The sequence below is a fragment of the Neomonachus schauinslandi genome, chromosome 3 (assembly GCF_002201575.2).
Source record: "Neomonachus schauinslandi chromosome 3, ASM220157v2, whole genome shotgun sequence".
Lineage (NCBI taxonomy): Eukaryota > Metazoa > Chordata > Mammalia > Carnivora > Phocidae > Neomonachus > Neomonachus schauinslandi.
The window spans coordinates 72,750,230-72,776,928 of record NC_058405.1 but is presented as its reverse complement, the minus strand read 5'-3'; the positions used below and the strand labels follow the sequence as shown (position 1 = coordinate 72,776,928).

Here is a 26,699-nt window from a genome sequence, read left to right as displayed (position 1 = left end):
AAGCATAAAATAATGTTAAACCTGAGTTAGAAACCTCATCGGAAAATTACTTACTTTTGTAAAAAACCCTATCGGATAGGAAATACTCTGTCATTTTGGTTGGGTGAGATATCTACATTGAAAATTTAATTATTATTTTAAGTATAATAATGACAACAGTGCTTTTTTTTTTTTAAGATTTTATTTATTTTTTGACAGAGAGAGAGAGACAGCGAGAGAGGGAACACAAGCAGGGGGAGTGGGAGAGGGAGAAGCAGGCTTCCCGCTGAGCAAGGAGCCCGATGTGGGGCTCGATCCCAGGACCGTGGGATCATGACCTTAGCCGAAGGCAGACGCTTAACGACTGAGCCACCCAGGTGCCCCGACAACAGTGCTTTTTAAACTGAGTATTAGGACTTTTGATCTAGTCTATTTCTGTTTAGAGAGTACAGGTCGGGATCATAGCTAAATGTTGGGGGATGGTATCAATTTATAAAAAGCACTTGGTTGTTTTTGGCATGCAAGTTGTAGTGTAAATTTAAGTGTATGAGAACCCGAAACTCTGTTTTTATTGATAAATTCTCCTAAAGTGAATGTCTGTTACTTGACTTGAATAAACATTGATTTTTTTTTCAAACATGCATTTATAGCTGTTTAAGGAATGCTGAAAATTAGGATTTAAAATATAAATACTAGAATAGAAATAGAAATTATGAATATAAATTACCTGTATATGAAATAACAAATATAATACTATAGGAACATATACTAGATAGTTATGCAGGGGTTATTATTATTATTTTTAAAGATTTTATTTATTTATTTGACAGAGAGAGACACAGCGGGGGAGTGGGAGAGGGAGAAGCAGGCTTCCCACTGAGCAAGGAACCCGATGCGGGGCTCTATCCCAGGACCCTGGGATCATGACCTTAGCCGAAGGCAGACGCTTAATGACTGAGCCACCCAGGCGCCCCTATAGTTATGTAAGGATTATGAAAATCATAGGGCTAAGGATTATGAAAATCATAGGGCAGGAGTAATAAAACTTTTTATTCCATTCTCTTTAGGGGTGTTGAAGTTAGATAGAAAATTTATATAACCCAAGCCCTTGAGTCTTCTTTCTAGATACAACCTTCACCTCCTAAAGCTAAAAGAAATTGATTACTTTCTGATGAACATATATTTCATTTTAATATGATATACTGGTTTTAGTTAAGTGGTTTTGGCTTATTTTTCAAGAAATTGTTCTTTTTAACATGTTAAAGGTGTGTGCCTATACTATTTTGTTACTTTATAAAGTCCATATTTATATTTTAAACCAAAAAATTTAAAGTCATTTTAAGAATGTATCTTTTAATTGTAGTTATTATTTTAAATAATTGTATCATAAAAAGTATTCTCATTATTATAATAATTGTTAATTATTACTTTAAATATTTCTGATAGTTCTCTAATCTGGCTAGATAATAATATGAGAATTTGTATTACCTGTTAATAATAGCTCTACTCTTTTGTTCCTAGATTTTGTTTGTTTTGTGTTGTACCTAAATCCTGTGTAATTGTTTTTTCTGCTATTTAAATCCATTTACTTTTTCTCTAATCTCAAATACTCAGAGTTGAATAAAATAAACTCCTAAACCATCCACTCAAGGGAAATGCTTTGCCATCTTAAATCAGGAAAGAGAAAGGAGGAAGGATTTTAGGCTTTTCTTTTCACTTCTTAACTAAAATTCACTGTTGGGTAGGTTTTTTGCATCTTTGGTTGTTGAATCTGTAAAGGTTGCTGTTTAGTGTGTAAATTTTCATAGTTACATTAATTTTAATAACCGCTGATAAATTCGGTGGTTCTTTATATAATTTATTATAATGACATATATGATTTTTTGGGGAATGGTGGAATAGACTTTTCCCTCCTTTTTCTCCTTTATAGGATCCTTTAAAGTAGGCTTTCAAATTAATTTAAAATAGATTTAATTTAGAGTAGCTTTGCTTTGAAATCAGATAGTCTGTTATTCACAGTAAATATAAGATATAACTGACATGGAAAATGAGTAATACCTAATTCTCAGGAATATGCTACTAAAATTTTTTGTATACACATATAATTTTCTTTGTCTAAATTTGCTGTTTTTTAGTAATCTTGTAATCCTGAAGTTTCCATCCCTCCTAGGCACTCTGGACTCTTACCAAGATACTGATTACTTTTATCTTGACTCTCATCTTCTAAAATAGATTTTTTTTAAAAAAGACTTTATTTATTTATTTGACAGAGAGAGATAGCGAGAGCAGGAACACAAGCAGGGGGGAGCGGAAGAGGGAGAAGCAGGCTTCCCGCGGAGCAGGGAGCAGGGAGCCTGATGTGGGGCTCGATCCCAGGGATCATGACCTGAGCTGAAGGCAGACGCTTAACGACTGAGGCACCCAGGTGCCCCTTCTAAAATAGATTTAAGATTAACTGAAACACGTTGGTTTAGCTCTGAAGTGATCCTGTTAGTAGCCATTTGTTCCCTTAGAACTAGGGATTAGTATATCAGTAAAATGCATGGACTTATTTTTCTAGAAATTTTCACAGATATTAAGAGTTGACTGTACTTTTATAGAACATACCACTATTTTTGAAAACTAGAATTTGGAAGGGTTTAAAATAGACACGCACACACAGAAAAGTAATAGAAGAGAATTTTTTTTTTCCTCTTTGGAAAATATATTTTGGATCAGGCCTGGATTGTTTTTTTTTTTTTTTTTAGAATTTCATGTCTTAGATGTGACAGTTAAAGAGATTTCATTACTTTAGTATATTTTAATTAAGCCCAGGTTAGCATTTCTTCTACATTTTATTAACTTTAACATTAGCTGGCATGTAATTGGTAAACTCTCATTTGTTGTAGAGTTTAAATTGAGGTCAGCCTATTATAATCTTCTAAATCTAATAATTTGAATTCTAATTTGGCAGTGTAGAGTGGTGTTCATATTGAATTAGGGAAGTTGTTCTCGGGTTGTACAGGAATTAGTCCATCTTCTTATTTTCTGCCTTCTGTGGAAATGCATTTTTACATTCTAATGATTGGTTCTAAAAGACTTTTAAGTGATTAAATGCTTTGCATCATGATTCAGTGTGTTTTAAACTTAGTTTATATGTATGCATAGAATGTGGGCTGAAGTGTGAACCATACTAAATTATCTCCTTGGCTGACCATTTGAAAGTTGAATTCAAATGATATCATTAATGTTAAGAGTGATTGAATCTTTATTATGCTTGGGCACTTAGAATTTAAAATGGTTACTATTTCAGAAAAATTTAGGATATTTATTCCACGTCGACAAAATACAGGCCATTTATGAATTTGATATGCAGTCTCATAATGTTACAGTAATTCTTAAATCCTAAAGTACTATGCCACTTGAATATATAAAATGTTGTGGCATAGTACAGCTGTGAAGAAAGTTTTTTTCCATGTAATCTCATAGTAAAATACTTTAAATATAACAGAAGTTACATGTGATACTTGTGGGCATTGAAAGCATTGGGGCCTCTGTTAGGTTTTTCTTGTATCTTGATTCCTCCCACCTTTTCCTTGTTTTTAAATGTTTTTCTTGTCTTTACTCTGTTAATTAAATACATGGCACCATATTATTGGGGAAATGTGTTGTGTTTTAAAAAAGGGAAATGATTAATTTTGGAATAAAGGCGCTTTGACCTTTATCCTGGTAGAAGTGGTTTAAAGATATTAAACTTGAAACTTGTTGCTCAGTTTTGAGGTAGTCTCAACCTCCCAGTTCTCTAAAATGTGTTAGGATAGTTTGGTAATGATGCGTATTTGACAATCAAGGCAAATTTTACATTTTTCTGGGGTTAAATTCTGCAAATGAAATGATTGAAATCCTCAAAATTGATTAAAAAATTTTCTTCGAGAAATTTAATTATACCACTCCAAAATATGGAAACTAAAAACACTGTAAATCCTTTCAATAAAATATTTTACTCAGTAAATCATTGTGCAATAATTCCTAGTAGATTCAGTGTCTTTTTTGGGCTTAAAGTGTGTTAACTTACTATATTTGATTTTTAAATAGACACCAAATCCTACTGCAAGCGAGTTTATTCCTAAAGGAGGATCAACCTCCAGGCTGAGTAACGTGTCCCAGTCAAATATGTCTGCCTTCTCTCAAGTGTTCTCTCACCCATCCATGGGAAGTCCTGCTGCTGCTGGATTAGCACCAGGTAAGTTGAGTAACTGTTTCCATTGAGTTCCAGATATCAAATCTGTAAGCACTTTTGCTATTAGTTTATGAAAACTGAAATTGTATACTTGAATGATTCATATTTGGACACATTATGAGTTTTATGTTTTCAGTTTTGGTACCGTAGATCAAATGTATAGTTGAAAATTTTAAAACAAAATTTAAATATGAACAAAAATTATATATAAGCATGTTTAAAAGCACAAAAATAAATTTAAAGTAGAAAATGGTTTATTAGAAAAAATATCTACTTGGACCTTACTATTTCCCTATTTTTTCAAGTCAATAATAATGCTGTTTCACTCAAAAACTTCTATAAAAGCATCAGAAATAGAATATGATATGTATATATACTTCAAAGTCTCCTTTTTATAGTAAGTTTCTAAAAAAATAATTCTGTGTCATTCTAAATACAAGTTTAGATGTATTGCCTTTCAGGTGTTTGATTATAAATCTATAGTAGTCATTTTAAATTGGCTAAAGTATTAGAAACAATAGTAGGAAAGAAATGTATTTAGGGGTCATCAAGGTAGAGAAAATAGTACTTTTCAATCATTTTTTTCCCAAGTTTACCCATAATGGCAGAAGAATTTGAATAAATGCACTTATACTCCAGGGGTCCTGAGGTATATAGTTCAATGTGACCCTTCCAGAATCCTATTTTCTTTGAAGTCCTCTCTTTTATCTTAAATTTTCATGCAAATTTTGTATTCTACTCCATATAGTAAACATTTATTTTAATATAAAAATATGAAAAATTTCTTAAATAACATCATCCATCCCTACTGCTATACCTTAATTAGAAAGTTAAGGTGTGGAGAATTATGTTGAATTTATAGTAAGTGCAGAGTAGGTTATCTTGTCTCTATAAACTGTTTGAATTACTCACACGATTATGTTTTTAGAACCTTTACTGGATAATCATCACTTAGTCTTGAATGTTTCAAAAAACAGAAATTGGATGCCATTGAAGCCAAAAGGTCTACCTAGGTCAGTCTGGAACTAATATTGCCTCCAGGGCTTAATCCAGTTAGTAAGATTCATTGGTTTTGATACTAATACCGAAATCGAGGATCTTTATGAGATAAAGAATGAGAGTAGTACTGATATTTTTATGGAACAGAGCATCTTGTTTAGTATATAAAGTATGAGGCGGAATAACCTTGTGTTGCCAAGGATTTTATCAATGCCTCCTCCTGCCACCTTTTTCCTTCTTGCTCTCTTCTTTCCCGCTCATCTCCCCTTCCCTTTTGACCCTTTCCCTCTCCCCTGTCTACTTACCTTTTCTTCTACTTTGGCTCTTTTCAGGTTCAGTTAAATTTGTAAATATTTTCCCTTCTTCCCTAGAGAGCAGTGTCAGAATTGAATATCCCTGGTAGCCTAAAAGTTTTACTTGTAAGTAATATGCTACTATGATTTTTGTCCCATTGAGGTGTGTTCACATTGTTTACATGAGCATAATCTACATGTCAGCTATACATCTAAAATTTCTTAGAGATTGTCCAGACTTCTGAGCAGTGTTTATAAAGCACCCACAAGCATGGTATCCATATGCCAATCAGAAAACTTCGGCTCTCTCAAGGAAGTACCAGTTTATTTTGGCCTAACAACACATCTTCGCTTATTTCAAAAGCAATTATTTTGTTCACATCTTTGATCAGATTAGTTCAAGCTTACCATTAAAAAAAATAATAATAAGCTTTTTAAATATTGAAGGAGTTAAAAATGTCAAAAGAAATTCTAGATCTTGAAAACAGAAAATTTATTAATGCTTCTTCTTTAAGCTCTTCAGTAGAGGAGGGTAGGTAGATGTTTCATTGGTCTCAGTTGGGTACCAACAACCTAAATTTAGGATAAACTTAATATAAAAGATTAAATTAGTGGAGAAACTATTTACTCTTCTATATAGCTCTAACATTAAAATGGTCATTTTATTTCCTATTAATGAAAGTAATTACTGTCTGGAACCATTGGTAATGGGTCAGTATACCTGTTATATGTATTCCTGAATACCTATTATTTAAAAATTGTTCTTCATTCAAATGAAAATCAACTAATAAGCTAAAGTGTTTTCCACAAATACTGGAATGATGAGTGGTTTTATATTTATTATTTCTTAATATTTTCTCCTTTTAGTTAATGGCTTAACACTTTCTGGAGATGAACAAAGAAAAAAATTAAGTCTCCCTTCAGTGTCTTTCATCCCTTCTTACCCATGAATGTTTTTTTTTTTTTTTTCCTCAAGGCCTGGGAAAGGTTTTTGGTATTTCCACTTTAAAGTTGTAGAACCAAAAAGGTGGTAGAGTTTATTTACCTACCTTAGTGGCGATTTAATTTAATGCTTCTTGTCTACTGTAGATATAACCTATTGATAATTTTCAGTTTATGAAGTTTCATTTTCGCTTTTTTAATTTGTGTTAGAAATTATTGCCCTTGAAAATATGTCAAATATTGTTTTTCTAAAAAAACATGAAACCTTAAATATTTTGGCACTCAGATGTAAACTCGAGTAATGTCATTTTCATTATATTTGAAAAAATGCATATTTAAATATATTTTTTGACCAAAATTTGAAAATATTTGAGCAAAATTAAGTAGATAATTAGATTTTGAATTTCCTCAAATTACAAGGAATTAAAAGCATGCCTGGAACACAGTAGATTCTGAGTGAATCCTGAGGGAAAATTTCTTCTTTAAAATGTGTTCTCAGCACTTTTAAACCTGATGTGCGTTTTTAAAAAGCTTTAATATAAGAAGTAAAACTTTATATAAGTTATTTGAATTTTTTCATAACTAATTAGGTTTCAAAGGTATTTAAATTATTAAAAACATGCAGCACATGTTAAGTTTCCATTGAATTGTATACACAGCCATTTTCTTCTGCTTTAGGAAATCAAGGATCTATAGGTTTAGTTGTTTTATGCACATTTAACCTAAGAACAGTAGCTTGCTACGTTCTAAGTATCTGCTATGAATAGTTACAGGAGTATTTGGGGTATGGCACTCAACTTGGACTTCATGGTCTTTGAGAACCCCTATAGTTATATGCACATTCTTTATTTGTAAACATACATTTTTCTCTGGTCACAGCATGTATTATCCTTTGGAGATTCACAGACTTCGGAAAGTTAAGAACCACTGGCTTAACACACACTTAGCAAAATCTATTTCCAGAATGTGTTTTATTTTTTTATTTTTATTTTTTTTTCAGAATGTGTTTTGGTAAGAATGTTTTGAAAGTAACAGATAAAGATCTATTTTTCTAGTAGCTCTTGCTTTAGGTGAAGTTTTTGAATAGATCTTTAGAGATGAAAATATGACTACAATAAGTATACGAAATGATAGTTTATGCCTTTTTTGTGCCATGAAAACTAATTTTATCATGAGAACTAATTGTTGAATGGTTTTTTTAATCAGAATTTTTCCTAAGAGTATTTTGAATTGATAGTAGACTTAGTAAACTAAGTCTTGCTGTACTTTAAGTTTAATTACATCAGTATTAACCATAGTCTGAAAGTGATTTTAAGAGAGGTAGCAATGGGAACCTACATTTTGAGGGAGTTTACTGATATATTTGGTGGTTTTTAATGCACAGTTTTGACTCAGGATTTGAGCATCTCTTGTTCTGCTTGATTGTGTGTGGACACTTGGGAGGGGCAGAGAGAGTTTTTGAATTTGAAAATGCCATCATTAATTTATAAATGAGAAAGAGAGCCATTAGTGACTTTAAGTATTTTCAAAAATTCGTTTCTTTAAGATAAGGATGGTGCAGGCTTTTGGACCATTAGCCAAATTTTAATTTATTATGGCAAATCTCAGATGATTGATTTGGGGAGAAGCATTTAATTATACTATACTTACCATTATTGAATAATTATATTCATTTGTTATAAATCTTATTGTAATAGTCTAGAAAAAATCTAAAGAAAATACAGTTTTAGGTCCAGTTTTTTGAAATAATCATTTCTTGTATATTCTTGAGGGTGCCGGATTGATGGGTAAAATTAGCTAATATTTATTTTTTGGCTTGGGCAAGGTGTGGGGAAAAGGGGGACAGGAAAGGAAAAGGGGAAATTAATATTTTTTCATTATTCTTGTTCTAAAATATTAAAATATTAAACTTCATATATATATAATTTTATGTATATATATCAAATGGTGCTACCTAAAAATAGTTCTTTATTTTTGTAATGTTGAGAAGTTTGAGTAAGGAGATTTTTTTCTTAAAGTTTTATGCTAAAAAATAAAGTTCTGTGATTCATTAGCTCTGTGGCATTTCATATCATAGGCAAAGAAATGGAGGCTTAATTAGTTTCATTTACATAGTAGTTGGTTTGTGGAATAATCTGATACTGGTCATTGATTTAGGTGGAACTTTTTGGAGTCGACATAATTGGGCCTTGTGCCAGTTTAGAGGTGACATTCGTAACAGATTATCATCTAACTTCTTCTTAGTAATAAAGAATTCGTTAGCTAAGCAAGGTAACTCAGTGTACATTTTAAGTTTGAATAAAAAGGAAAATTATATCTTTTGCTGAACTAAACTCTGTCTTGTCTGTCTTTTATCCCCTGGTCCTAGTTCTTTCTCTTTGTGTTCAATGGGGTAAATTCTTTTCCACATGGTAGCCCTTTCAGATACTTTCTTTTTTGGACAAGTTGTACGTATGTGTGTATCCATATAACTGATCTATTTGTATGACTGAAAAACAAGAGAGAGGGCAGATTGGGATATATTGTTAAAATTAACAAATCATAGGTCAGAAATCACGAACTCCTCTAAGTGATTATGGTTGGAACACTACTGTGGTTGAAATAAAATGCACAGATGTCTATCCCGCTAGCTGTATTCCTGCTCTGATATCCAGCTAGGGAGCGTATGTACCTGTGGGAAAATAGGAAACTCTGCTGATAGGATGAAGCTGTGGTCTTGCTGATGGTGAATATCTAAGTTCATATTTAAAATTTTACTGTGTATCTTAGGTTCTACATTACAATCACTGAAGGCATAAAAACTTCATAATCTATCATTTTAGATTATTTCATGTTTTGCTCAGTGGTATAATTACTAAAAATAAAATTATAAAAAATATTTATGTAATTCTTAAACATCACCAGTTTTATACTCTAAATAGATTTTCTTATAATTATTTTTCAGAAGTCTACTGTTAAATGAATTCCGTGGGTCAACCCAGTCAAGAAATTCTGCCATGAGTTTATTTTGATATTTCAGTCTGAATTGATTTCTCTGAATTATAATTAGGGGTAGTCTAGCATTAAAATATTCTTCTTTGTTTAAAAATATCAGTCTAGATTTCCTAAGCATATTAGCAATTCCCTAAGAAGAACCATTTCATTTCTTATCTAGCACAAACAGGCATATAGATGGTGCCTGATAAGTGCTTACTCACTTAAGCTTCATTTTTGTCTTGGGAAAAAATTGTTTTAATTGGTCAGTATCTCTTAAGTACAGTGAATTTTAATGATTTCATGAACATCTTTGAAAACTTCTAAAAACTGCAAATGTTCAAGAGAATATAGCTATTAATAGTCCTATAAGAACAGAAATGTGCCATTTGAAAGTTTGACTATATCAGAACTAGAGTCACTTTGTGTCTTGAGGTGCTAAAACATTCTTAAAATCAGTGAAAATATTTGTAAGTATTTTTTAAATTGCATGTTTCCATTTTTTGTAACTACTTTGTTTTTCAGGTATATTCTGCAGAATCAATCAAACTTTTCCAGGTTTTCTAACTGGGGAGTACTTTCTACATTCAAAAATAAAATAAAAATTTATAGTTAAGATCAGGGGTCTCTGAGGTTTTTGTGAAGAGGACCTTTTCATTGCCCTGTAATGTTAAGCTCATCCTAGATGGAGACTGCTCTTTGTATGCATGTATATGGATACAGATGGTGCTGTCCCAGGGAAGATTACTAACAGTAGAACTGTAGAGCCATAACCGGGTTGGGAATGCCCGTGGGCCTGTATTCCCTTCCCAGTTGGGAATTTCAGGAGACTGAGGCGAGACGTTAATGGCGCAGAGGGGGATTTGGCTGCTGCAGCTGGCTTGGAGACCTGTCAGGTAAGGCTTAATAGCTACCAGTAGATACTCTCTACTGGTTGGGGAATCCCTGGTTAATACGTCTTGTTAGGTTTTAGAGTTCCTGTTATGGACTTCCTGTTTAAATCTCATGTATTGGCTAACACATCCCTTACCTATGGGGTAGGGGCTGGATGGGAGTGGGTAGGGGTTCCCTGCCACTGTAAGTTCAGTGATCTGCTACTACAGCAACATCTCCTGCTGCTCTTCGGCTGCTTTCATTGAATCATGACATGATTGCCTTTGGAACGTGGTGCTGGTTATAATAAAGTAGCTGTGTGGTTTTTGGCACACCCTTTGATCCTGTGTTTTAGTACCTTCGTTTCTATAAGAAGATGATGATGATTCCAAAAGTCTTTCTAATGTAAAATTCTATTGTTTTGTGGCACGTTGATCTGTAGGAGATAGGTACACTAAAAAGAAGCAGAAGTGAACACAGTGATGAGAGAGAGGTAGCAGAAGGAGAGTTTGGTTTTTGTACTAGACTTAAAAGGGACTTTAAAAGGTACTGGACTTCCTTGACATTGTCTGTGTAAATGGAAAATCCCACCAGGGCTATCATAGGTGGAGATGAGGGGAGTTTTGTTTCAGCAATATAAGATTAGCATCTGGGGTAAATCAGAATGTTGTAGTGATTCTGGATGAATGAGGCAGAGAGGGCACGTATTAGTTAAATGCCCAAGAACATTCCTGATTTCTAGCTGGATGTAGAGAGTTGGGAGTCAGCTCCCCCCTCCCCCACCGCCATTAAGTCAAATAGGTTGAGAGCTCGGGATCATTTCTTCTTTAACCTTTTGGCTCAGTGGTGCCTGGTGCATTGTATGTACTCAGGGAGAGAGTGTGTGAATATAATTACTGTGCTGTGTGTTACATGTTTCGTTAGGGATGGTCCTTTAATTCTGTAGGAATGACATGAAAGGTGGCAGCCTCATCTTTTTTTTTTAATTTTAATTTTATTTTTGATAATTATTTTTTAATTTAAATTCAGTTACTTAACATAGAATGCATTATTTGTTTCAGGTGTACAGGCCTGTGATTCATCAGTCTTACATAATATCCAGTGCTCATTACAACACATACCCTTCCCAAATGTCCATCACCACATTACCCCCCCCCCCACCCCCCTCCCCTCCAGCAGCCTCTTCTATGTCTTGAATTTTCCCTGATTCTTCTCAGCCTGACTAGTCAAATTTATATATGAAAGCCACCTGTTTTCTTACTCTTTTTTGCTTTTCAGATGTGCAGTCTGAATAGAGCATGTGGGAAGGGTCTTAGAGAAGGAGAGGAATTAGAGATATACCTATTTTAAAACCCCCAGTGCACATAGGCTTGTAAAGCCTAAACATAAATACTAGCAAACAATCAAATGTGGACTGCATGTTTATGGTGATAATGTTTAGTTCTGGATTTTTTAGTCTTGACTCTCTTATACATTGACATGTCTGAAATGAGATATTTTTCTTGTGATTTCATAAATATCTTCCTGTATTTTAGATGTGGTTTCCAGATTTTAGATCGGTATTCCTCTAAGTAGTAACTAATAACTAATAGTCCCTTTGGGGGGTTTTGTACCTTAAAGAAAACAGTACAGATCAATAGGATGTTAGTATAATTATTGTCCCCAAACTGCTCTCTAGGCTGTAATTACTATGGATTGTAATCTTATTGCCCATTGTTTGTGATGTGGTGTTACGCTAACCTGCTGAAACAAACAGATCCAAACTGTAAGGGCTTCTTCACCTGACAAACACTTACTTCTTGCTTTTATAATAGTCCAGGGCAGATATTCAGGTTGTCTGAGATGCTTTTTTCCGTGTAATCAGTTAGGGACCCAGATCAGGTGGTTTCTAGGCATCTCTCCAGGCAACTGGAAGAGGAGGAACATCAGTGGGATGTTGGTATGCACAAGCCTGGGAATTGTCTGGTATCCAGTGATGACTGTCCACCAAAATATGAACTTCGGTTTTTTTTAAGCGGTTAGGTTACATTTGCCAGTGTTCTTTGGATGTAAAATTTTAACAGTTCATCCTGGTTATCTCATGTATATACACTTAGGGGCACTATCTTATTTGTATCTTTGGTATCTAAAGAAATTGACAGAGAAGCTACAATAATTGATTTATTTAGGATCACCGGAAATGGAGGTTTCCAGCATACTTGATTTTTTTTAATTTACTTTTTTTTTTTTTGGAGAGAAAGCGCACAAGCACATGTGGGTTGGGGAGTGGGGCAGAGTAAGAGGGAGAAAGAGAGAATCTTAAGCAGTCTTCCACACTTAGCACGGAGCCTGATTCGGGGCTGGATCTCATGACCCTGAGCTAACGATCTGACCTGAAAGAGTCGGAGTTGGATGCCCAACCTACTGATCCACTTAGGTGCCCCGCTTGATTTTTTTTAGTATCAGAAGCTTTATGGTTTTAATTGTCAAAACTTGAGATTTTCAGCAATTTTTCATAGATTTCCAAGATTTGTAGTACTGTTTTTTCAGATAAAATATAAGCTTTTTTTGGTGACTCACACTCAGCTTTGTCTGCCTCAGTGATCATATTGAACCAGAATCTAATTGATACCCTTTAGGTGTCAGAGTTTGTAGAGCAGTTTGTTTCAAGTTATATAATTACTTAGATTCTTTACCCTTTCCATTGTCCTTTCATCCCAGTATGTTAGATTATAACACCTTAAAGGTAAGGCCTTTTTCTCTTGTGCTCTGAATCTGTTAAAGTGCTCCTCCTGAATGCATATACTCAGGCAAGTTTATTTGAACCCTTTTACCAAGTTCTTACTGGCATTTTATTGATGACTGTGTTGTGCTGTTAGTATTCCTACCTTTAGGACGGTGGTTCTCAAATTTGAGAGTCCATCACAATCACCTGGAGTGCTTGTTAAAACCCAGCCTTCCTGGGTCCCATTTCCAGAGTTCCTAATTTTGTAGGTTTGGGTACTATTCTAATTTGTTTCCAGGTGTTGCTGATAAGATTGCTTTTCCTGGAAAGCTGTTTTGAGACCCCACTGTTCTTAGTGCTCTATGCTGTCTTCTTTTTATCCCCTTTCTTTTCCTCCTCCTAATCTGCTGAGGACTGAGAACACAAACACATTTTTTTAAATACTTTTTTTTTTCAAATAAGAAAAAGACTTTGAGTTAAGGATTGTTGCCTGTGAATAAGGTACATGGACTTTATCCTTCGAGACTAGTTTTCTTCTATTTCTTGGCTATGTGCTGGATAACTGAAGTGATCAGATAAGTATCCATTGAATTAATTGTTACAGGGGTTACTGAAGCTCATTCAAGATCATAAACAATTAAAAAAAATGGGCGATGGGGATTTCTTCCACCTCAGTAATGGTCATGGGACAAAAATAGTTTAAGTTAATTATTGTAATACATTTAATAAAATGTTTATTCTGGCACCTGATAAGGACCATGGCTCTTTAAAATTTTAAACCCCATGGATCATGAACCAGTAATCAAATACCTTGTGTTTACATGTTACATTTTAATATGTATGCTTTAAAGTTTTTGTGTAGAGGTCAACTAAATTGGTATGTTAGAGAAATAAGAGAGGTATTTATTGATTTTATCACAACATTTTCTTGAAGTCAAAGTTCAATTTTTGTTTTAAATTTGGTATTAGCTTTTATTCATTGGAAAGAAATCCAAAGTTAAAATAACATTAGTATTAACCTTATATTATTTTTGTGAATATTTGTAATTTTTTGTAATCAGACACACTTGTTTATAAACAGTGCAAACATAGTTTGTCACTATGAATGAAGAGCACCATTTACTCATAAATATTCATTATCACTTGAGAAACAAAAGATGGTTCTTTTGATCTAGAAGAGTTGGTTTTGTTATGAAATACCTGTCCTCCTCCCATTTTGTTTTAACCCTTCGTTTAAATAATATAAATGTTGTGATTTAAAAGATTGCCACCATTGTAGAGGCTAGGAAAGATCCTACCATTTCAGATCATTAGTCCAAGTTTGGAGACAGGCAGGTCACTGTTATGTTTCTTCAAATATTATGGTGATCAAATTAAGTTACCTGCTATACAGGCCAGAGGATATAGTTCTTAAAATTGTAATTCAAACCTATACAGTGGTTTTTAAAAATGTAGATAAGTTATTAACATTTTTAGGGGTTTAGACACTGTAGTTTACACATAGTTAATATTCTAATAATATTTGTCAAATTAACTAATGAAAACTCATGGAAATAAGGCTGTTGATAGAGGTAAGGGTGAAGTTAGGCCAAAGGGAAGACTGCTATTTGTAGACATGGGAAGCAAAACAGACATGCAGGCTATGGTCTCCATCAAATAGTATGTCAGAGTATGTGGTTGATAAAACTCAGGTTAAATTCCTAATACGAACTCACAGTGTTTGCCTAACTTTGGTAAAGGAGATTAAATAAATTGTTTGAGGAAGCTGTAGGGTACTTAATAGATTTTTCAATGCTTTTAGTGTTTCTAATATCCAGGTAGTCCAGATACTTTTTTTTTTTTTAAAGATTTTATTTATTTATTTGACACAGAGAGAGACAGCGAGAGAGGGAACACAAGCAGGGGGGAGTGGGAGAGGGAGAAGCAGACTTCCCGCTGAGCAGGGAGCCCAATGCGGGGCTCCATCCCAGGACCCTGGGATCATGACCCTGAGCCGAAGGCAGACGCTTAACGACTGAGCCACCCAGGCGCCCTGTCCAGATACTTTTTATCTCAAGTAAATAATCCACCAAAATGAAGTAATGATTATATAAATCAGTTGCTAAAATTTTCTAGATGTTGAGGAGAAAACCAGAGATGGAAACTGAGTTGTATTTATTTTGGCCAAATCCACATGGCTTCTATTAAAGGTTATTTACATTAAGAAACAAAAAAGAAAGAAAACTCTTTGGAGGTGTTAAAACTTTTCATTTTTATTGTGTAATGTAGTGAAGAGAAAAATATTTGTACTTTTAATCAAATATAATTTTTGTAACTGAAATGTTAACCGTGATTTAGTACTTAAACATTTTTTGCTTTTTCTTGATATTTTCCTGAAAGTAAAAATATTGCTGGTTCTTTATATACTTCTTAAAAGAATGAAAAAGAATACTTGTGATATTTTCATGGTCCTATTCAAATAATTTTTAGTTCAATTTTTTTTTTTTGATGGAGTCTTTAAAAACAAGATTTAGGTTTCTTCTCACTAGTATATTAAAAGGCTTAAGGTGGGTACTGAAGGATGGCAAAATAAGAGTAGAATCAGGTATACCACAAGTACTGGAGGTTCTTTGAATGCAAGGTTCAGTTTACTTTGAATACAGATTTTGGAGACTTCAAGAATAGAAAATTATTCTGTCACATCTTTTAAAAAGCATTTCAGTGGTAGCTGATGATTTGATTCTGTTCCCCTCTATGTGGGATGCAGTTGCATGTAGGATGTGAAGCTCTACTACCTTCAATTAAAAAATTCTATGAAATACATACTTCACATATTTCATTGAGAATTTAATTTCCATAAACATAAAAACATCCACAAATTTAGATCATATATGTATTAAGAATCAGAGTAAGTTTTTAGGTAAGGTATTTATTTTTTATTAATTTAATTCAAGTTCTAGCATGAATAGCCTTTGGCCACAAAACTGTTCAAAATGCTCCCTTTCATCATGTTGGGTGAAAGCTGTAATCTGTTAGGAAAATAATTTATGTGTAAGATCTAAGGTGAAATCATGCCTTTATTAAATATGGTCTGTGAATGTACATATTCCCTATCATTTCTATGGAATGAGTTTTTAGGTTAGGCCCAGTCCAAAACTTTTACCTGAATTTTCAGGTTAGAGTACTGTATTCTTATTTTTTTTTTTTCTCCTATTTGAGAATGTTAACAGAGACCCAGAATGCATATTGTTAAACTAGAAAATGAGAATTTAAAACCAGTAATTTCAAATAAAGACAGATATATTGGTGTAATTGGAAGAATTGTAAACAGTAACTTCGGGTGGTTGCTTTTAGTGATTCTGAAATAAAAACAAAGGGAGAAGTTCTCTTAGTAATCTTATATACCTGAGTTATTAGTGATGAAATTTTAAAACAGTTTGAATAAAAGACACCGTAAACAGAATAGAGTTTTCTTTGCTTGTCTGATTTACAGGTCTATGTGTTTTTTTGTGTTAAATGCTTTTATTCCATTTTATTCATTACTTCACACAATATTATTTAAAAATTGGTTATGCATTTTAATCTCTTCTATAGAGAAGCAGGGATTTTTGTGATTTGTTCAATTGCATGCTTTCCTAATATTTTGGAAATTATGACTATCTTATTGAGGTTATGACTGCTTTCTTTTGGAGGAAAAATATATTGTGTGGCTTGTGTGCATGTTTTTATGTTGGAAATTAATTTTGTGTATTGGACATTTTATCTATTCCTCGAGGAAGGTTGAGAGCTATCTCAGGGGTAGAAGTGAAGTAGGTTCTCATCATTTCACTGGCAAACCAGATTTATAGTTTTTTTTATTTACCTAACTCCCTGATGAGAGAGCTCTCAAGTTTTCCATCTGTATTTGTATAAAAAGAATGTATTTGTAACTTAAAACTTTTATCTAATGAAAAGTAATTTATTTATAATTTTGTTGCATTAAAATTTGGTGAAATAACACATCTCCAATTTTTTAAATTTTGAGAAATTGACATTTAGGAGTTTTGGTTCTCATACTTAACTTTTGGAGATATTTTTGTATGTACCTGTATTCACAGGACATAACTAGTAACCCCATGGGGGAATTGCTTGGAGAAACTTAAGCAGATGTTGAGACTTTGGTTTTATTATGAAGTTTTTACTATATTCAAACTGCCAGTAGGAAATATGACACCTCCTCCCCGTCCCCCAAAAGGGGAAAGGTCTATTTTAAACATAATTGTGTAAAGTAATCTTTTTGTTTTGCCATTTTAATAATTTTGACTTTTATGACCCAATATATAGTAAGACGAAGTACTATTGCTTATGTTCATAAAAATATTTCTGACTGTAATGTAAAAATATCTCTGACTGTAGAAATATTTACCTCATGGCCTCAGCCATTAATGCTAGAAAAAGCTACTGATTAAAATTGTGTGAAAATTAGCTTGGATCAGTGTTAATCTTTTAAAGATTAACTGAGGATGTGTATCAACATTTCCCAGGGTGTTTTTTAAAAAAATACGTGAAGAGGACCCATCCTAAACCTGCCATTCCTCACCCAGATCCTCCCTTCCTTTCCCCTCCAGTTCTGCACATGTCGGTTTTTGACAGCTGATCTGGCAGTTCCAGTGTCCATTTCTGGTTAAGAACCAGTGCTTTAAGGGGTTAGGGACAGTGGAGAAGCACCAGTCTTCTTACAGTGGGGCAGAACAGGACTTTTTCCTCCCTCAGATACTTTGTTACATGTATTTATGATTAAAAGAAAATATTAATGTGTTGTCCTAAAATTTTTCATTTTTTGGAATTTTGATATGATTATGGAACTATTGTGGGTGTGCATATGAATGTATACTTTTTATAACGTTATAAAAAATTGTAGGTAGCAAGAATCCTAAACTGTTTAATTCATTTCCCCAGCTTCATTTCCCTTTTAAGCTAAGTAAGCCATTTGAAAATCTCTTAATTACCTTAGAAGAATAGTCCTTACTTCCCTTGGTACATCAGTTCATTTCAGAATTTATTAATTATTCTGTATTGCATTTGTGGAGTTAAGGCTTTTTCTTATCAGGGCTTTTATGACGTGGGTAAACCTATCATCACCGTCTGAAAGATGCTTGAGTAAGAAACTTAAGATTCATCTTTGCTCTCTTCCCTTCACTATCCACAGCCAGTTAATGAGTAATCCAGTCAATTCAATTTGCATATGGTATCTCTAACATACACTGCCCAGGTCCTAGACTAGGCCATGATAGACTAATTGGCCTACCTCTGCAGTTCATTTCCCATTTAAAAGCAAAAGTAATCTTAAATATAAATGAGGTCATGGCCTTCTGATCGTTAGTAGAATAAAATCCAAGCTCCTTACTATGGCTTACATAATTCATGTATTGTATACTTGTCTAAATCTCACCCTTCCACTCTCTCCTCTCCATTGTGTATTCAGTTACAGCCATGCTGGCCTTCCTCAGATATGTCAAGCTCCTTTTTGGCTCATGCTCTCTGCATATGTTGCTCCACCTGTTCTTTCTGTGACTGGTTCTTTCCTTCTCTTAGGTGTCAGCTAAAATGTCACAAAGTCTTTGACTAATTTAAAGGGCATTTGCCACCATTATTTTCCTCATGTTGCCCTTTTTATTTCCTTATCAGGACTTATTACAATTTGAAGTTTTATTTTTGTTTAAATTAGGCTGAGTGGTCCTATTTATGCCCATTGGAATATAAACTCCCTTGTGGCAGAAACTATGTTCAGATGCTGAGTATTTTTAGAATTAAAACAATTGAAGATAACTATTTAAAGACTGCTGCTTTCTTTTCTGATTAAATAAGCCTCATCCCTTTAATTCTACCTCATGGAGAACCTACTCTGTTATAAAGTACACATCCTATTTGAGAATATGTATTTGAACATGGTCAGCTGCCCCCTCCCACCCCCATCTCTGTGCCTTTGCTTATGACCTTACTCTGCCTGAAGGCTTTTCAGTTTCTTGAGATCTTGCCTGTTTTTCATTGATTAGGTCAGGTGCCTCATTTTCTTTCCCCAAAGCCATTTCTACCTCTCTGGTCATTCTTCTCTGTGCTTCTATAGTGCTTGAGTATCTCATAATATATTTTTAAAATTTCGTCTATGTTTTGGAGCACCTGGGTGGCTCAGCCGGTTAAGTGTCCAACTCTTAATTTCAGCTTGGGTCAGGATCCTCAGGGTCATGAGATCGAGCCATGCGTTGGGCTCCACGCTCAGTGGGAAGTCTGCTTGAGATTCTTTCCCTCTCCTGCTGCCCCTCATCCTGCTCACTCACGCATGTACTCTCTCGCTCTCTCTAAAATAAATCTTAAAAAAAATTTGCCTATGTTTTATATACATTTTCTCCACTAAAGTTAAATGCTTCTTCTGGAGGCATTTTTAACATTTTATCCATTATTGTGATCTCACATGGAGACCTAAAGTAAATTTTTAAATTGGAAAATTTTGAGCACTTTAGTGGGCTTTATTTATGAGATCGGGACAAGATCTTATTTCTTGAATTCCTGGAACCTTGCTCAGTGCCTGATCTCATGCAGTGGTTCCAGTAAGCTTTCATATGTAGTTACAGATTAATCTGTGGTGCTTCCAAAATAGAGCTTTCCCTGCCCCATCTAAGATCTACTGAATCAGAAACTACTCATTTGGAGCAATGGCCTTTGTATTTTTAAAGATTTCACAGGAGATTCTGATATCTGCCCTTTGACTTCTAAAGAAAAAAAAGTTTAAAATGCCAGAAAATTTTAAGGAAGGTGAGATTTTACCTGATTTGAATGAGGATGTCCAGGCAAGAAAGGTTCATGGAAAAGGAAATACTGGAGATGGGTTTTAAAGGATGGATAGGATTTCTTTAAACATTTTAATCACAGTTGAGAATCTGTGAAGTTGTTTTTGTTGTTTTTTTCTGTTTGTTTCAACCAGGTGAATAGCATAATCTAGAAATGCTCTCACTCAATTAGTGAACTTTAAAAAGTAATTCAACCCGATAGTTGGAAGACTGAACAGATGTGAAGAAAATCTCAGGTGTGTTACTGAAGCATAGGCTTGAAGCTTTTCTCTTCTGTTGGAACAGGTGTTACCTTTAAATGCTGATTGTGAGGAGGTCCATGGAGTGTCCTTCGAGAGACTAGGTTAGGGTAGGGTGTGTTTTTGTTTTTGTTTTTGTTTTTAACCAGTTGGCACTTTGTTTTGTTTTCTTAAAACAAGCTGTGTGTTGGTACCAGCATGCAGTCATTCCACATGACAATTTAAATGACTATCATTAGCTCCTATGGATAATTCTGTTTCTACACGTAGGCTCTTAGTCACTGCTTTTGTTATGTAGAGTTTTCTTTTTCACCTATCTTTTCAAAGAAATATCTCTGAAATCTACCATTTATGTGATGCGTGTGATGTGATATTTCATCTCTGAAATATCAGAAGAGTGGGATTCCATTTTAAGATGAAAATTGCTGGGCAAGGGTGCCTGACTGGCTCAGTCGGTAGAACATGTGGCTCTTGATCTCAGGGTCATGAGTTGGGGCCCCACGTTGGGTGTAGAGATTACTTAAAAATAAAATCTTTAAAAAAATAAAATTGCTAGGCAAGTGGAAAAGGTTAGATTGGGCAGGAACTTGGAAAAATTAATGAAAAATGGCACTGAGATAGATACCTTTTCCATAGAGTTAAAGTACCTAGTACCTCTCTCTTAAAATCTTTACCAGTTTCGTTTGCCATTAGCACTCCAGAGTTTGGCACATTGTGTTTTGAGAGTTGTCAGAATGTGAGGAGAGGAGAGAAGACTGGAAAGGTGGTTTGGAGTACAGATAACAGGAACTCCAACTCAGCAGGCATCAGAAACTAAAGACTTAATTACCATTTCTGCCCCTAGGGGACCTGTGAACCAGTAATACCAAGCCTTAATTAGAGTTTAGAACAGTGGTTTTCAAATATTGTTTTAAAGCAGCAGAATGCTTGTGAAGTCCATATACAATCTCCAAATCTAAATTTATATAAAGTTGATAAAACTGGCATTTACAGGGTCAGGTTTTAAAAATTTATTCATGAAGTTTTTCAGTGAGAATAACAAGTCTGTGTGGTACTTTGTTGAACACAATAGCTTGAAATTGGTGGGTAAAGGATAGTAATTACTCTTTGTTCTTCAATCTCCTTTTCTATGTTTTGTATCATATAGTAACATGAGAATCATAATTCATATGAGTAAGTTGTGCTCTTATTCAACTTTGTATGAGTACCTGTGCATTTAAATAAAGATTACTCCAGAGTCACTACTTTCCTAATACAAAACCCATATATATATATATATATATATATATATATATATATATATATATAGAAAGAGAGCGGTGACAGGAGAGAGAGGCTTTATTCTGGGATCTCCATGAAAATACTGTAATCCAATACAAACTAAGTATGTTGGTGATAATCTCTAGTATGCTAAAAATGAATGCATACCATTTGGACCTGCGTTTGTGATTTTATTATTGATTTAATAAATACTGAAAAAATAGATAAAAGAATTTCAAATCAAGAAATTTACACAACCCTGAAGCTTTTCTGGAAGCCTAGGGTTTTACTTGATACAGTTGGAAAACCACTGGCCCAGAAGGCCTATTTTTCAATAGGAGGGAATTTACCAGTACTTAAGGAAGCTGGGAGGGTTAGAGCTTTTCTGAACTGAGATTCTTCATCTGAACCACAGAATACAGACAATGATTTGAGTGACTATTTTGTGACGTGCAATAAGTGTCTTAGCTCATTAGGGCTTAACTCAGTCTCTGAGAAAGGCCGGGAAAGTGAGGAATCAGTAAGACTTTAAAGCCAAACCGAAGCAGAAAACCCCGCAAATTACCAAAGTGTCAGATCCTTATATACAAATGAGCACAATTTTCAAGGAAGTGTATTGGTATGAATAGTTTTGTCCTCCATAAATCTGAGCTCTCAGGCACTGAGATTCTTGGTTTGAGAATCAAGAATTTTCCTATTACAACTTGGAAATGGCAAGGGAAAGATTGGGATTAGAATTTTTCCCACACTTGAATGAATAAATAATAGAATTAATAAATTTTTTTAAAAAATGAAAAGTTGTATTGGTCACCTTCATGATTCTTTCTGGAGACAGTCTTGAGTAACATATTTGTTTTATGAAAGTCTTTTAATCCAATTCACATGAAAGGACAAAATGACATTTCTGTGTTCTGAAATTAGCTTGAGCTTTCTGGTTGCCTTTCTTACTGAGTTTTTTGCCTCCCTTTTCCATAATAGCATGATTGTAGACAAAACCCCTAACTCCTGAAGTGGAAAGGCCCCTTGTTTTGTTGTGGTATATCTCGAAGCTCAAAGGCTGTGCATGTTGATTTTTTGGTTTTAGAAATAATAGGAAGGCAACCCACTATTGCCAAGTCCTGAAACAGAACATATTTTTGTCTTTTGATTCAGAGTATTTTCTCTAACTAGTGAATGAAGACCTTGCATTTAAGGAATTATGTAACACTTCACTAGTTTTTTTATGTATGGCTTTAAGCAAAGCTACCCTAAGATATGTAGACTACTTCTGGGTGGCAACATTTAATTCCCCCCCCCCCCCCACTTCACTCTGTTTCTTGCGCATGTGCATGCGCACACACACACACACGAAAATCAGCCCTTCAAAAATCAAAACAAAACAACAGCTTTGTCCCTTGGAATACTTTTCATTTATATACCCTGTAAATTTCTTCTTGAGTGAGAAACCATATGGTTTGTGTGATAGCTTTTCATGTAAGCTTTTTTTATCTATTTAAGGTTTCTTTGCTGTAACTGAGTGAAAGCTTTAACCAAGACCTGCCTATGGCATATAGCTGCCTTCAGTTTATTGGCTACTTCTCTAGTTGAAAGGAAGTTGAACTATTTTTTGGACCCAATAAGTTGTCCTTTCCACTTGGGTGTTGAAAGAGCTTATGAGCAGTAGCTGTTCTGATTTTTGTTGGTTGTTTTCTCTAGGGAACAAGCTACCCTCTGAGTCAGCACTGGACTTGAAGATAAATCCTACAATTCATGAAACTGACTGATTCGACTAAAGGATGGATAGTTTGGGCAGCGTTGGACAGCTCTATGAGGGGTCTGTTGGTTTAACTGTGAAGGGATTGTTGAGTTCAGCAACTTTTAATTCCCCTAATCATAAGGGGTTGCTGTTGTGAAAACAGGGTTTGTGAAGGAATCAGTTCTGGCAATTAACATCAATATCCTTATTGACTCTGTTTTCATTTTATCACCACACTTCATGGAACAATTCTTTAAAGTTTTACTGCTACTTGTTGCCAGCAAGAATTAGTACACCCCCACGAGGTCAGCATAGGATTTTGCTGAATCCAAGTACCCTTTTTTCACACGGGGTTATAAACATTTCTTTCAAGTAAACCTTTTGGCATTTGGGTTGTTTCATCTTTGCAAAGGTAGTGTGCATTTCTGGTGTGAAACTTTTAGGACTAAATTGAACTTAATTTGATTAGTGTATATTTTACTAGATCTGTGAATAATTTACATTTTGGCTTATGGTTAATATTGTGATATGCTTTTGATAATTACCAATTTTTGCCTTAAAAAGTACAGTATTTTTTAGTATCAGTCTTTAAGGAAATGAGAATAATTACGGTGTTTAAATAAATGGATTTTAAAATCTGAAACTGTGAGGGATTTAAGCTACAGAAGGAAAATATTTCTTATCCTAATATTCTAGGCCATAATAAATTTTGCAGGAATACTGTGGATTGTCTTTTTGGAGGCTTTTAAAAATAGGGTATGGCATGTCATAGGGAATATTTTGGCCAAATGTACATCTGTGCAGTAACACACATAATCTTGTGGTTTAGGATTGCAAATATATTTATTTTAGTCATTTGAAAGTTAGCATGATTTAAAATATATAAAATAATGGGACTTTTACCTAGCCAATATTTTAGTTCACTGCTGAATATCTTTTATTGTTTAGGCTAGAAGTGCAAATGATCATCTATCATGTCAGAGTTTGGAAAATTGGGCTATGTAGACCATGAGCTTTTATATAGTTCAACTTCAGGTTCATTAGCTGCATAATTACTTTGACCTTAAGCATGGTACTTTTAATTACAAACATTTTTAGCCAGTTTTGATAATTATTTGCAAAGCTTAATTTGATGGGATGATGAAATTATTATGGGTAAAGAAGTAAAGCCTATTATCTTAGCTATTACTTCCTAATTCTGTTGCTTTTTAGGGGCTGGTTTGTTTTATTTTGTACAGTCTGTTTGAGGATTAGATCCACATTTAAAATACACACATGCCTGTATGATGGTTGTCTCAGTTATATGTTTATTTGAAAGTTTTCTTACCTCAGTTTGTAGCTTAACATTGATGGTAAAATGTTTCCAAATTAAAATTTAATAAAATAGACTTTTTTACTTGATGGCAAGATCTTGAAGGATTATTGCTGTTAGTCCCCTTGTTTGGCAGAAAAGTGATCAAACCCATAATCTAGATTTACCATATTTTCCTAGATTCTCAGATGCCATATATTATAAAATGCATCCTATCAATTTAATAATAACTTCTGGGGGGGGAAAAATTATTGTCACTGGATATATAAATTAAAAAAAATCTTTAATAAAGAAAATAACCCAGACATCCATATTCCTAGGATTCTTCAGAAACTTTGGTATCTCATACAGTTTTTAAATTCAAGTACCTTCTGAATCACTCTTGTTGTAGCAGTTATACATGGCTTCATAGTCCCATATTTCTTTTCATAGTACCTAAACCTTTAGGACTATGGTATCATTTTAAGACTTACTGTAGAATTCCAGAAACTTTAACAGATAAATGTTTTTAATTGGTTATACCGTCCTCCCCTCCTTTAATATTTTATATTTGACAGGCAGAAACTTGACAATTCTGCCTTTAACCATGTTTTTCTCTTTATACTGTAAATTTTCCTTCCAGGTACATTACTTTTAAATAGTCATTAGGGATTTAAATTTAGGTTAAATTCAACAGCATGAGTACTACACTGAGCTGCATTAGCACTCAAGGGGCCTAGATTCTAGTTTCATTTCTATGATCACTGAATTTATATGACTGAACAAATCACTGAGCGACTCTGGGCCCCAGGTGTCTGATTTGTAAAAAGAGAGAAAAAGCTTAGTCTACTTCTGGCTTAAAAATTGGAAATTATAAAATATTTTCTTCAAACTATTGACAAGTTCGTGAGGTAGATTCTTACATATCTTTAGTAGATAATTAAATAGATTCTTAAGTTACCTTTAAGAAGATAATTGTAAGTTTAAGGGTGACTCAATGGGGTGATTATCATGAAACAAAAGTATTGACTAGGATTTTTCTAATTGTAGGATTTTTAAATTTCTATATTCTTTTATTATAAGGCAATATAGATGATGGTGACTTTAATATTTGTGCAAACAAGCTTATGCTCAAGGTTATTCAAAATGTAAACTTACAAGAAATTGATTTTATTTTCGGTAACATTATTAATTATTTAAATAGCTTTTCTGGGCACTTGGGTGGCTCAGATGGTTAAGTGTCTGCCTTTGGCTCAGGTCATGATCCCAGGGTCCTGGGATCGAGTCCCGCATCGGGCTCCCTGCTCCTTGGGAGCCTGCTTCTCCCTCTGCCTCTCTGTCTCTCTCTCTGTCTCTCATGAATAAATAAATAAAGTCTTTAAAAAAAATAGCTTTTCTATATTTCCTAACTGGATCAAATAACTATGTCATGAGAAAAATTTTAGTTCACATTATAATGCATCACTTTTAATGAGCTATTCTCCACTAAAACCATTCTTAGCACCTTAATAGACTTTAGTTGATTGACAGTATTTTCTCTAACCTTCAAATTGCCTTTTGTTTTTGTTTTTTTTTTTTTAAGATTTTTATTTATTTATTTGACAGAGAGAGAGAGAGAGAGCACAAGTAGGCAGAGAGGCAGGCAGAGGGCGAGGGAGAAGCAGGCTCCCTGCGACGCGGGGCTCGATCCCAGGACCCTGGGATCCTGACCTGAGCCAAAGGCAGTCGCTTAACCAACTGAGCCGCCCAGATGCCCCTGCCTTTTGGTTTTTAAAAAGTTACTTCATCTATTAAAAAGTTGAATCCTAGTGTTATCTTTTAAAAAGCAGCATATATGTGTATGTTCTGTTATTTATATATATATATATATATATAAATATCTTAACTAGAATTTAGGGTGATTTCTTAGGATACTTTCTAGAACTAGAATTTCTGGGATAAAGGCTATGAATAGTTTTTAAGCTACTGAAGCTGAAAGCAGCTACTTTATTTATAATGCATATACCAAATCATAGCCTAGATGATCCTCTGTAGGATTCCTCAGAATCCAGCAGTTATTTACTAAGTATAAAGTTTTGTTTCATAATTTTCTAATGTTTAAATAAGTAAACTTTTTGAATGGGTTCTATAATTTTTCTATGCTAGAAGCTAAGAAAATATGACTTCACTATTGATACTACAAAGTCTTTTCTATTTAATGTTAGTAGCTACAATCTTATTTTAAGCCATAACATTTAGTGTGTATATTTAGATAGTTCAAATACTTAGAGATAGGAGCAATGAAGCACATAGGTTCAGCTCCTTTTTATATGAAATACATTCATTTTTTCTTTGCTATATTTCCTAGCCATGGAGTATACATCACTAATATATGTAATCTTTTCTA

At 33.9% G+C, this 26,699-nt stretch overlaps 1 protein-coding gene across 3 annotated transcripts in view; it reads left to right on the top strand.

Annotated features, from left to right (window-relative positions):
* PAN3 (poly(A) specific ribonuclease subunit PAN3) overlaps positions 1–26,699 on the top strand; it is a 129,987-nt gene that overhangs the window by 55,348 nt on the left and 47,940 nt on the right. For all 3 annotated transcript variants that reach the window (XM_021678341.1, XM_021678339.1, XM_021678342.1), the window contains exon 6: positions 4,054–4,201. In XM_021678341.1, coding sequence (XP_021534016.1) covers positions 4,054–4,201 — 148 coding nt within the window. The remainder of the gene's footprint in view (positions 1–4,053; positions 4,202–26,699) is intronic.